The 13,079-nt window shown below is 41.9% G+C and overlaps 1 protein-coding gene across 1 annotated transcript in view; it reads right to left on the reverse strand.

The window, feature by feature from the left end:
• Positions 1 to 10,809: 10,809 nt before the first annotated feature.
• The window catches only part of LURAP1L (leucine rich adaptor protein 1 like), a 41,530-nt gene continuing 39,260 nt past the window's right edge, over positions 10,810 to 13,079 (reverse strand). The window contains exon 2 of the mRNA XM_060237315.1: positions 10,810 to 11,538. Within this exon, the coding sequence (XP_060093298.1) occupies positions 11,161 to 11,538 (378 nt within the window). The 3' untranslated portion in view covers positions 10,810 to 11,160. The remainder of the gene's footprint in view (positions 11,539 to 13,079) is intronic.

A 13,079-nucleotide genomic window follows, 5' to 3' on the forward strand; every position in this document is an offset into this window, starting at 1 on the left:
ATTTATACTTCTATCCTGCCTTCCCATAAGGAGCTCATGGAAGTGTACATGGTTTCCCCAATTTCTATTTAACTAAATAAGCTAAAAGACTTAGTTAAAATGCAAAATTTTAAAACCACATTAAAATCCCATCAAAATAAATTCTAGAATAAATTATTTGAAGAAATTGTTTCTGAAGCTTATGCAAGTGGTAAATAAATAATTGTTTATGAAAGTCTGCCCCCAACACACTATTTTTAGCGCATTATTTCCTGGAGAATGTATAACAAAGTATTATTTTTGTGTCCTTAAAGAATTTGGCACAGTATGGTTAGACTGATGTTTGGTTAAAATCAACAGTAGCCTAGCTTTTAAACAACTGGCTGCTGTATGTCAGCACTGCCATTTAGCCATCAGTGATTAGGTGCCATGTGGCACAAGCTGGAGAGCAGGTGGCTGTTTAGTAGCCTTTGAGTCTATGGACATCCCTAAGTTCAAGTAGTAATAGCTCACAAAAAGGATGAGATTCCAAGCTTGTTCCCAGTCCTGCAGAGCAAGCCAATGAACAGAAAAGTAAGAGTCACCAGCAATGTTCCCTCTAAGCTGCAGAATCTTGTGAGCAAAAATTCTACTTTGTGAGCTACTGGCATTAAAGTTGTGAGCTACTGCTTAAATAATTGTTCTCTGGGGTCATCCTTTCTGAACTAAGACAAAAATCTGTGAGCTGGAGGCTAAAAATCTGTGAGCTAGCTCACGCTAACTCAGTTTAGAGGGAACACTGGTCATCAGAGTACACCATGTCACTGCTTACCCAGTTCATTTTAGTCCTACCATTCAAATATATTTACAAGTTAAGATTCAAGAGCAATGTATGATTTGACAAGTTAGTGTTCAGCTAGAAAACCTTTTATCCATAGACACACCCTGACCTGGGTAGCCCACATTAGCCCAATCTCATCAGAGCTTGCTTGTTATTATTTGGATGGGAGACTGCCAAAGAAGCCCAGGGTTGCTAGTAGAGGCAGGCAATGGAAAACCATCTCTGAATATCTCTTGCCTTGAAATCTCATGAGGAGTTGCAATAAACTGGCTGTGACTTGAAGGCACTTTACACCACCACCATCTGTAGACAAAATGAAGATTCTCCAGCTGTGGTCATATGGAGGATCTTGTTAAATTACCTGTTTGTTATTGGCCTATGTTTCCTTTCAGCTGTATTGTCATGGGTTGAGCTAGTCACCAACTGTTTTCCATTAGCTCAAGGTCAATAGGGGCTGAAGGAACAACCAAAGCAGTCATGGGCTATTGGGCTAAGAACAGGCCCCAAATATCTCCACGTGAAGAGGTAAATTATGGAACCTCCCTGCTAGGAACCCAATGACAATTCCAGTGATCTTGATCTCCTTTGACGCTGCAATCTTAAGTATACTTTCCTGGGAGTAAGCCTCATGGAAGTAACCTGTGTAGGATTTTGAATGGACCTGCTTTGGACAGCAGCCTAAATGACCAAAAGACTGTTTTAGTAACTTGTCAATAAGCCATTTATGTTGTTGCTATAAATTGCATAAAAAGCTTCTATATCATTTACAACGGAAAGCTCCTGTGAACTAGTAAACAACAACAGGAATGTAGTTTGTTATCAGTTGCCTGAATTAGAGCGAAATCCTCTCTCAAATCCTCACACACTCACAAAGCTCTTGAGCCGGTCACTCTCTCTCAGCCTCGTCTACCTCATAGGATTGTGGTAGGGATTAAAGGGAGCATCCTTGAGCTCCTTGGATGAAAACTGGGATTAAATTGCTGATGGATAGATAGATGTTGGCTTTAGTATACTGTGGTTATTTTACAGAGCTGTAATCAAGAGCCAGCTCACATAACCATTTTGAACTTAGTACCCACATAATTGAGGCTTCTGCAGTTTTGAGGTTTGTAAATGGTGCAACACACATTCAACAAAACTATGGTCTGATTAAGTCATGTTGATCCACAGCAGGAGCACATGTTGAAAATGTTTAAAATAGGCACAAGGATAGAGGCAGTCCCATATACCTACAAAAAACTGTCACAGGAGGCAATGTTCCTTTGCCAGCACAATTTTAAAAACATCCTTAGAGACAGACTGCTCAGATCTGCCAGTGAATAGCTAAAATTTCTGTCCCATGATTATCAGTGTGAAACAAATCAGACTTTAATTCTTTAAATGTACAGTGAGGATCTTAAGCTTTATCTCTGAAACAATATTCAGTCTCAACACTACCAGTACGGATGCACTGAAAGCTTTATCTGAAAATTTGACTGGACTTCTATGAAAGAGTTCAGGTCAAGTCCAAGTTTAACACAGAACTACTGTCCATTTCTCTGGAACTGGATCAACCTCTGTCCAAATTGTTATCACTAAATATTTACTCAAGACCTACAAGATCCTGAAAACAGTACTGTTTACTTGCTTAGATTATCATCACTTCCTGGAGCTAAGGCTAGTTTAAAAACTCCACACAAAATCATCCAATAAAATCTGTCAGTAAATGAAAATATAATGTAAAACAAGTTCATCCATTAAAATATTATTTCAGACTACCAAAATGGAGTTCTGAGACTTGTGGTTTCACTCTGTTCTAGTGTAAGTTCTGATCACCAATTAATTCTGAGTACGGTCAGCATTTGAAAGTCTGCCAACCAGGAATCATACTCCAGAAGCTCAAATCCCGAGTTTCATTCCAATTTCACATTTAAAGTATCTTGAGTTTTCCTTCACTTCTCTTGAAAAAAAGGGCAGCAATTCCCATGTTGTTTTCCAGCAGAGCTGCTAGAGGGAAGCTACCCATAGTCTGCTTAGATAAACTTAAAAGGGAGAGAACAGGAAGATACCCCCCTTTAGGGTTACAGGTAGCAAAGCCTGCTCACATGTTGCAGTGAACATCCACCATAATCTATTTTAGGGTTGCCAAGTCCCTGGACCGGGCGGGGAATCCCCCTCCCCCTACATCACTGGCACGATGATGTCATCTGGAAGTGACATCATCAAAATGGTGGCACCCATGCAGGGCTGCTCTATGTGTTTCCAGAAATATGGTTTTCCCAGATGCTCTAGCCATTTAGGAGGGAAAACTCTATGGTACAATAGGCACCATAGAGTCTTTACCTCCCAAATGGCTAGAGCATCTGGGAAAACCAAAGAGCCACAGAAATGCCTAGAGGGGCCCCACACAGGCACTGCCATTTTGATGTCGTCACTTCCGGGAGCATTATCACAGAGCGCACGCGCTTTGCACACACAGAAGTCCCCTGCTATGGGAAGCTGGGGACTTGGCAACCCTAGTCTGTTTCTAAGAAAGACCCAACACATGTGTGCTATGCTTTCCAAAATAAAAACAGGGACCTGGATAAATGAGGTGCTCACATCACATTTTCAGCTGCACGTGTACTGAATAAAACATAAGAATTATTTTATGTATGTCCAGAAATCTCCTTTTTGCAGCATGCTACCCTTTTCTGGGACTCTAGCAGTGACATACCTGCTCTCTAGCCATCCAGTACATTTTCCCACTCATGTACTTCACTCAGCGTTCCAGAGATGATCATATTAGTACTACACTGGAATCTTGTATACCTACAAAGAATGGTGCAAAAGGTTGTGCCTCATATAGAGATGCTTTATTCTTGTATATGTATGAAAATTCTTGGCTGTTTAACAACACATTTTCATACAGCAAAGGCTAAAGATCTCCTAACTCACTCCCACAAGAGCCAGTGGAAATGGCTATTTAAAATCCTCAGTGGAAGTATTTGATATTGCTCTATCATTGTGCTACAGTCATAATACACAAATTAATTTTCCTGTGTCTGTGGAAATGCTATTGCATGATGCATGTATACATGGATGCAACCTGCTGGGCATCACCTTTGAATTAGGTACCTTAAGCATTCAGTACCATTTCCCTGTGTCTTGAGTTGTACATTGAGTGGAAAGAGGAAGAATTTATGGGGAAAACACATGCAGTATCACTATTGATGCTAAAGAAGCTTCTGGCCATAGCTCAGCTTGGGATAAAGTAGCTGTGATTCATAATAGTGGGGGTGGGGGGGAGGAGGGAAGGCATGGATAAATGAGACTTGAAATGAAGCCATACTGGAATCCAGATAGATTGCCAACTCTGGGTTGTGAATTTCCTGGAAATTTGGGGGTGGAGCCTGGGAAGAGTGGGGTTTGTACATAGGAGAAAGCTGAACAGTGAAGTGATGCCACAACATCCGCCCCCCAAAGCTGCCATTTTCTCCAGAGAAACTAACCCGTGCAGAGCACAGATTTAATTCTGGGAGATCTCCAGGCCCAACCTGGAGGCTGGCAACCCTACCTAGGGAGGAAGACTATCTAATGTGGCCTGTTGCCTGTCCCTGATCTAGGGCTTTGGTGAATCAACAAAGAACATTGTATTATTATGGATGTACTAATGTGGAATTAAGGGTACAGTTTTATCAGTTTCATATTGTTGCCACTCTCATGAGTTTGAAGAGTGGGCAAAACTGCAAGGCAGAAGAGTCCAGCACTGGGCTAAAATTACCACTGCTGCTTTAACCATAGCTAGTGTCACCACCAGGGCTTTTTTTTTGCAGCAGGAACTCCTTTGCATATTAAGGCCACCCATCCCTAATATAGCCAATCCTCCTGGAGCTTACTGTAGGGCCTGTACTAAGAGCCCCGTAAGCTCTTGGAGGATTGGCCACATCAGGGATGTGTGACCTAATATGCAAAGGAGTTCCTGCTCCAAAAAACGCCCTGGTCACCATACATCTTCTGACTGAAGAAAGAGACTTCCAGTAGTGAGTTCTTCCAATGTGATGGGGAAATCATTCTAAACTATAACCATTAATCTTGCCTTTGATTAGCAGTACATTGATAGACCTAGATAAAATGTGCATCTTTTAGGCCACACTGATTTACCTGTTCACTGGGCATCATTTATTAGGAAGACAGAAAAAATTTAAGAGTGCTTAAGACAACCTTGAAGAATTTGATTATGTTGTAAACATATTTACAATATTCTTTCACATTTCTTGTTAACAGGAAACATATTCTCTATAAAAAAAGGTGCTGTATCTCCAAAGGATGTTCAGAAATTTACTTCTCTGTATTTTATAGGATAACATGTACTTCCTAAGAAATCTTAAGATACATGGTAGTACACAAATGTGCATCCTTTGAGCCACTGGATTGTCTGAACTGCTTTGCATTTTAGTGGCTGGCTCTGTTGGCCCCAATAGAGACACATGGACAAGTGCCAGAGAATCATCACTGATGTGGGTGCCTAGCACATGCCCATGGCACATTTGATGACACATGTCTGCCTTTTACCCTTTTATGTCTGCCATAGTCAGTGTTGTTGTCTATGATGTCGCATGAACCTGTAAAAGAGTCCAGGGTTAGGGGAAGGTTGTGCATCACACAGATAGATGTGAATGATGACTTTGCTGGATCAAAAAGCAGCATGTAGATTGGACCTCATCAAAGGAAGGCATGGACTGACCAGTGTCCCAATATTCAAGCAGGTTACAATATCAGTTGTGAGTGATTTACAGTCTGCCTCAGAATAAACAGACATGGAAAATGGGTGAACATAACTTATTTTTCACTTGCAGACTTTTCAAAGCGTGAAGCTCAGATTTATAAAAAGCCAAAAATAACATACTAGAGGTTTGAACATTTTGTATAACCACTACTGTGGTGCCAAATCCTCACCCTTTCAAGGTATTTAAGTCCCAAAGAGACAGTCATTTCCAGATCAGATCTTGACTTGCCATCTAGTTTAATAAGCATGTCTTTATCTTGTGTTTCCTTTATTTTTTCTATTATTTAAGCATTCATCAGTATATTTCGGCTTGGTTTAGGTTGATTCTCAACAGTATCTAATTTTAAAGGCAATGCTAGCAATTAGTGAGTGGATTTATGCCTGAATAAGTTAATTTTTGAAACTGGAGATCTTCCAGAAGCTGGGTGGTTCTCTTAAATAAATGTATGAGGCTTTTCTTTTGCCTCTATTGCCAGCCAGAGGCTGCAAAGGACACAGTGGTTTTGTCAATTAGTTATATTTTGAGGAAATGTATTGTAATCTACACAGACCTCAGATTCAGTGGGAGCTCACAGGAGCGCAGCTCCTGAACCTTTCTGAGAGTTCCACCTCCTCCTTTTGAGAGTTCCACCTCCTTGTCCATTGAATAGTATGTGCAACAATCCCTGGATGAGCTCCACCACCTATTTTTCTACAAAACACCCCCTGAATCTACAGCTTCTCAAACTGATGAAGGTTTTGCTGTAGGGAAGGTCATGGGGTGCTGGTAAAAGGAAATGAAAACAGCTTTGTGTGCCAAAACAATTCTGGTAATACAGGCTTTTAATTTATCTACCTTCCTAGTTCCCTGAAATGTGAACTGTGGCCCTGTAGGGACTGGGTTACAAGTCCTTGAGCTAACTGAATGTTGAGGTAGCTGAGGGGTGGGTGGTATAAAGTTACACTTGAGAGCCTGTGAGAGGTATGAGGGAGAAATAGCATGAAGGTTGAAGGACTGGTGCTTTCAGAACATCTTAGGGTTGCCAATCCCCAGTTGGGGGCAGGGGATCCCCTGGTTTGGAGGCTCTCCCCCTGTTTCAGGGTAATCAGAAATTTGGAGTGGGGGAAATGTCTGCTGGGCACTTCATTATACTCTATGGAGATCAATTCCCTTAGGGTATAATGGAGAAATGATCTGTGGGTATCTGGGGCTCTGGGGAGGCTGTTTTTTGAGCTAGAGACACCACATTAACAGAAGAGCATCTGGTGCCTCTCCTCAAAATACCCCCCAAGTTTCAAAAAGATTGGACCAGGGGATCCAATTCTATGAGCCCCCAAAGAAGGTGCCCCTATCCTTCATTATTTCCAAATGGAGGACAGCCATTTAAAAGGCATGTGGTCCTTTTAAATGTGATGGAGTTCAATCATGCTTGCCACACCTTTGCTCCTGGCTCCACCCCCAAAGTCCCTAGATATTTCTTGAGTTGGACCTGGCAACCCTATTGCATCTACAGTGCAGAGGGGCTAGGAATTTTACTTAATGAAGTTTCTAAGGTGTGTGGAAGAATTATAAAATGTACTATGGAAGAACACAGAACACTGGTGAGCAGCACAAGTTTGCCATTTAAGATCTCAGTTACAAGACAGAGGGAAAAAAGAGCCAGTTTAGCTTAGTTGACAGAGCACTGGGCTTAAGACAGGGAAGATTTTGATTCAAATCCCTACTCAGCCACAAACAGGGCTGGTGCATGGGAGTTGGTGAATTAGGCGGCCACCTGGCATGCCACTTCACCACGGGGGGTGGGGGCAGGCATCTCCTCCCTGTCCTCGCTCATACCGTCTCCACTCACGCTATCCTTGCCTGGCCCTCTCTGGCTTCAGAGGGAGCCGGGAAGAGGCAAGAAAGGAGGTTGTCTCTTCCCAGCTTCAAGCTGGGGAGGGCCAGGCAAGGGGCAGGCATGGGGCGCACATTCTTTCTTTACGAATGCATGGCTCGGCATGTCCCTGCCTCCCCAAACCCCCACCCCTTGTCCGCCCCTCTCCCACATCAAAGGAAGCCAGAAAGAGGCTGTGTCCTTCTTTCTTGTGAAGAAAAAGAGAGGCTGCCTTGTTTCCAGGTCCCCCTGAAGCCAGAGAGAGCCGGGTAAGGGGTGGGGGCGTGCCAAGCCACATGTTCTCAAAGAAAGAATGTGTGGCTCGTACCCACCCCTTGCCTGGCCGACTCCTGCTTCAGAGGGACCCAGAAACAAGACTGTCTCCCTTTAAAGTGGGAGAGGGGCAGACTAAGTGGTTGTGCGAAGCAAGTGCAAAAGTAGCACTGGAAAGGAGCAGGGGCGCGGCATATTGCCTGAGGCACTAGGACCCCTAGCGCTGGATCTGGCCACAAAGCTTACTGGATCCATCACTTGTTGTTAAAAGGATAAAATAGGACTCATCCCATACCATACTACTGCTTTGACCTCTGTAGAAGCTAGGATACTAAATGTGATAAATCACAAATTAATGGAAATCATGGTTGACTGAGGGAGAGTGAATGATATAAAGATAAATAGGAGGTAGAGTTAGGAGTCCTTCATATCTCCTCCATCCAACTATGCTCTTCCAATAGACAAAGAATGTGAGGCTTTAGGAAGGACCCTATAGACCACAGAAACACACAGATACACAGACCATTAAGGGTACCAGGACTTGCTTCTGTTCTGATTAGGAAGTTGCAAATGTGTTCCAGTATAATACTAGAAATACGTCATTCCACACACATAGGACAGGGTTTTTAAAAAAGACTTTGTGGTAGAAGGACATTTGATCTAGGTGGACTAACACTGAAGTCCTAGACAGAGTTACTGAAATCTAATCCCTGTGATTTCAATGAGCTTTGACAAGAGTAACTCTGCATAGATTAGCCTTGAATGTCTTGTAATGGAGATCTTCAGCTCAAACCAGGCACATTGTTCAGAATGTGAATTCTACAAAGGCTATAGATGTTATGTTTCATTGGCTATCTTTGAAATGTTTTTATCTTTTAACAGAGTTTAAGTTTCTGTTTTAGGAAATAACTTTCAGTATATAACTGCAACATTAGATTTTTAATCTTCCCCTCCCAAAAAGCCTGGGCCAGTCATCAGTTAAAACATAAATGTCCTACCGAAGCAGAAGAAAAGTTCATATTGAGAGCTTTTTCAAAGTATTCCAGCCAATATATTATCTTTCCTCTGTGTGCTGCAATATGCTAAGGTTGCCAGCCTGCAGGTAGAGAACCGCTAATGTCATTGGGAACCTCCAGGAGAACTGGTAATACCATTGGGAGAAATTGATTTACCGTGTCTGTATTATATTGAGCATTGGTTTCAGATAATAAGGGAATAATCGTGTCAGATGAATGTTGCTACGGAAACATGCTGAAATGTACATAGGAAGTGTGTCACGATACAATATTGAAGAATTCTACTAGGACCTTCTGAGTGCTTGTAGTACCAAAGAGTTCTTCATCTCTTCTCAAGTGGACTCTGACTTGCAATGAGCATTTTTAAATCTGTGACTTGAATATATGTTTTGTTTTTGTAAGTCTATGTACACTGCAATTACATTGATGTGATGAATTGTCATTAAGCTGTTGAACTGTTCTATTTTGATGTTATCATAAATAGCAATATGAAAAATCAGTACTGTGTGTTGTAAATAGAGCCATAAGTGTATTTTTTCAACTGCACGGGTTTCTCCAGGACCTCAACCTCCAGGTGGAGCCTGGAGATCTCCCACTTTAACAACTGATCTCCAGCTGGCAGAGATCAGCTCCCATGGAGAAAATGGCTGCTTTGAAGGGTGGGCTTTTATGCCACTGTACCTTGCTGAGGGCTCTCTCCTCCCCAAACCCCCACCTTCTCCTGGATCTACCCCCAAAGTCTCCAGATATTTTCCAACACAGACCTGACAACCCTATAAAGTAGTTCTCACCTCTGTTTTATCCTCACAGACAACTCTGTGAGGTAAATTACTCGGAATGGTTAATGACTGACCAAAGGTCACCCCGTGAATTTCATGGTAGAGCAACCTGGGTCTTCCCAATCTATAGCTGACATTCTAACCACTAAACCACCACTAACTTCTATCCCAGTACCTGGAACAACAGTTAAAACAAATAGCCTTATACAGGGCTTTTTTTGAGCAGGAATGCAGTTCCGGCAGGCTAGGTGTCAGGGTGTGTGTGGCCTAGTATGCAAATGAGCTCTTACTAGGCTTTTCCTGTTAAAATCTCTATGCAAAACAATGGTGGAAAACAATATGGAAATAAGTTCCGGCTGGGCTTTTGCTACAAAAAAAGCCCTGGCCTTATAAAGTTTATGAATGGTCAACTGCCAATTTGGGCTAAGGTCTATAGGCCTTGTTTCATTGCTGAATAAAGCCTCATATTATACCTCACAGCTCTGCTAATTAAGACTTTCCTTCTTCATAAGTATCTCTGTATGGCTATAGTGAACTACTGCACTGAGCTCAACAGAGGGGTTCAGAGGCGGGCTGCTCCACATTTTTTCTAAGCAAAAATATATTGTGGTTCCCTTCTGAGGGACTGAAAGCATCTAAAAACCGTGAAAGAAAAAGAATGTTCTCTCTATATTTAAGTCACTGAGAAAAACGATTTTAGACTACCTGTAAATCTGGCTGAAAGTATCCTGCAAATGAGATGAAGATAACTGAAAGCCAGTTATGCCACCTAAGAACTGCATGCTGGGCAGGAACTGAGCCAACAAAAATGAGGGTGTATAGGTCCCCAGGCCATCAAGGGCCCTGTCAGTGGAGCTGGTTTTCTGGAGCAGGGTAAGGCCGTACTTCTGGGTGGGGGTGGGGGAGGGAAATACTTGACATTAGAGCAATGTATACATTAAAAACTTGGGCAAGTATTGTTGCACAGGTTTGGCTTAGATTTCACATGGAATATTGTGTTAAAATCCAGTCATGCAGAAAGCAACTATATCAGTGGACAGGGCTCTAGCTTAGCCTTTTTCCCCCCTGATGCATTACATTTCTGTGTGCAAGGAGGCTCCTCCCTCTCCCCAAAGTGGTACAATCCCAAAATCATTCCCCCCCCCCTCTGAATCGTATAAATTTTCTAAACGTACACAGTGGTTTTATGTGAGTTTGGAAGGTTCTGTGTTTTTTCCCCATCAGATCTGTGAGCACTAAAAATCTACCAACCTCTACAGTAAGGGGATTTCCTTATTTACTTTCAACTTAGCTTCAAAAAGTATAAATTTTTTTAATTCCAATGGAGGCTTTAACTGCAAACTACAGATAAAGGAAGTGTTTTATTGTAAGTCAGATGCAGAATTAAAAAAAAAAAAAATCATTCCCACACTTTGTATTCAAGATCACGTTAATTTCCCCACCTTCATTTTTGTAAAAATTGGTAAAAAGTGATATTATAAAAGAGAAGAAGAATCACTGCAATAAATTAAGAAGGTAAAAAACACTTAGGAGGAAAAAAGAATCTAGGAGCAACACTGAAAGAGAAAACTAAAGCAGATTTAAAATAGGTTTTCATTTATAAAGGTGCTTTTAAAAAGCTTAACACAAATAGCAGCATGGAAAAGTCATAAATACAAGTGCATATTTGTCCCTCATAAATCTTCTTCTTTAATTAACCAAAGCAGTAGTACTCATCGGACTCGATCTTGGGATGTTTATGTAGGGACTGTGAGTCATCTATAAAAGAAGAGTCACTGAACTGGTCCATGTCTGAAGGTGTATGTCGCCCAGGGACATCATCTGCCAAAGTGTCCAGATAACTCCCCACAGAGATGCCATCCAGTCCGTCACTGCCGTCCTGCAAACTGTTGTAGCTGCCTCTCAAAGAGGTCTCTTGACTCTCCAGTAGGCTGCAGAGGCTGCCACTCAGGCTGCTACCTCTGCTAGTGATGGCTCCTTTCTCTTCCATCATCCACTTGATAGATTCAATGCTTTCATTGATGACCAGTAGCTGGCGCATAAGCTTGCCGTCAGTGGCTCGGAGATCAACCTGCATGTGAAAAAACAACCAGTGTACTGTATTAGTTACATATGTGAACATACCTGCATTCCCTGAGGTCATAATAATTTTGGGTGAAGTTACCATAGTCTTCCCAGAGATAATTGTTTGGTGCCATCTTTGTTGACCTTCATGCATTTGGTAAAATCAATCTTACTTGTCTGGGCTTTTAATAACCATGTTATTTGCTGCCAGTGCTACTATTAAAAAAATATAGCAATTTTGTTCTGGCTGTTTTAGTTCACAATTCTGTTTGGGGAAGGGAGGGGAGAAGCATCTTGAAAGTTTCTTAAAAGCTGGGTTGTAATTATTTTGAATAAATAACCAAGAATCCAGTTTTATGAGACCATAAATCTTTCAAAGAAATATTAACCTTTTTACTCATGAATCATGTTAATCTCATGGCTAGATATTTGCTGTTGATGGGATTCTAAAGATGACTTAGGCAGAATTAGCCATGCACAAGCTGCCAATGAGAGGCTGAACAAGCCACTTAAAATACTTTCAGCAAGATAAATACAACAGTGGCTCTGTCCATGCTGTGAGAATATCATTAATATTTACAATATGTCAGGAATGAGGTGGAGTAGGATTTTCAAAGTCCTAGAGGACATGCCTAATTAACTCTGTTTCTCTGGGATGTTATCAGTTAAAATTTCATTAGCATAGTGGGAGGAAGAATTAGGCCAAGACTGAAATTAACATTACACTAAGCCTATTGGGTCAATATAGCATAAGCTTAAGCACTCAAGGGTAACTACTTGAACAAAGTAGTCATAATTTTCAAGATACTAATTGAAAGCTGGTGATAATATAGGGTTGCCATTCTCAAGGTAAGGCCTGGAGTTCTCCTGGAATGTCAACTGATCTCTGGATTGCAGGGATCAATTCCCTTTGAGAAAATGGCAGATTCACAGGGCAGACTCTTGTGGCATCATATCCCTGATGAGCTCCCCCCCCCCCCCATTTCCCCAAACTCTATCCCCTGCGGGCATCAGCTCTAAATCTCCAGGAATTTTCCAAGTCAGTGCAGGCAGCTTTACTTTGAAGACATGGCCCATAAAGTTTGATGACAGACCCAAAGGCCAGGCCCAGGCTTCCTTCCTCCAGATTACTTTGCTTTACCTTTTTCTCTCCTTATACCTTTACCTCTGTCCCTTCTTCTCTTGGTCCCCCTTGCCCCTGTTCCTTGTCCTTGGAACATCCTGGGACTTTCTGTTGGCTTCCTGGGACTTTCTGTTGCATTCTGCTTCCTCTGCAGCCCTCTCCCCAACTTATCACAGCTTCTCTGTGGCTTTCTCCTTCTCACCTAGGCTGTATGTTTCCTTTCATCAGTATGCTGAGCTCTATCCTGCATGCCTTTTAACACATGGCCCCAGGTACTCAGTCCTAATCAGGGAGAGCAACTAAGGAAATCAGACGGAGGGGTTTACAAGCTGTCACTGTCTCATATGTCCAAGTAAAACATACTTGATTTTTTTATTGTATTTTTTTTGAGGGAGGCTTTCTCTTAGATAAAAAGTGCTCTGGCC

Source organism: Heteronotia binoei, chromosome 4, assembly GCF_032191835.1.
Source record: "Heteronotia binoei isolate CCM8104 ecotype False Entrance Well chromosome 4, APGP_CSIRO_Hbin_v1, whole genome shotgun sequence".
Lineage (NCBI taxonomy): Eukaryota > Metazoa > Chordata > Lepidosauria > Squamata > Gekkonidae > Heteronotia > Heteronotia binoei.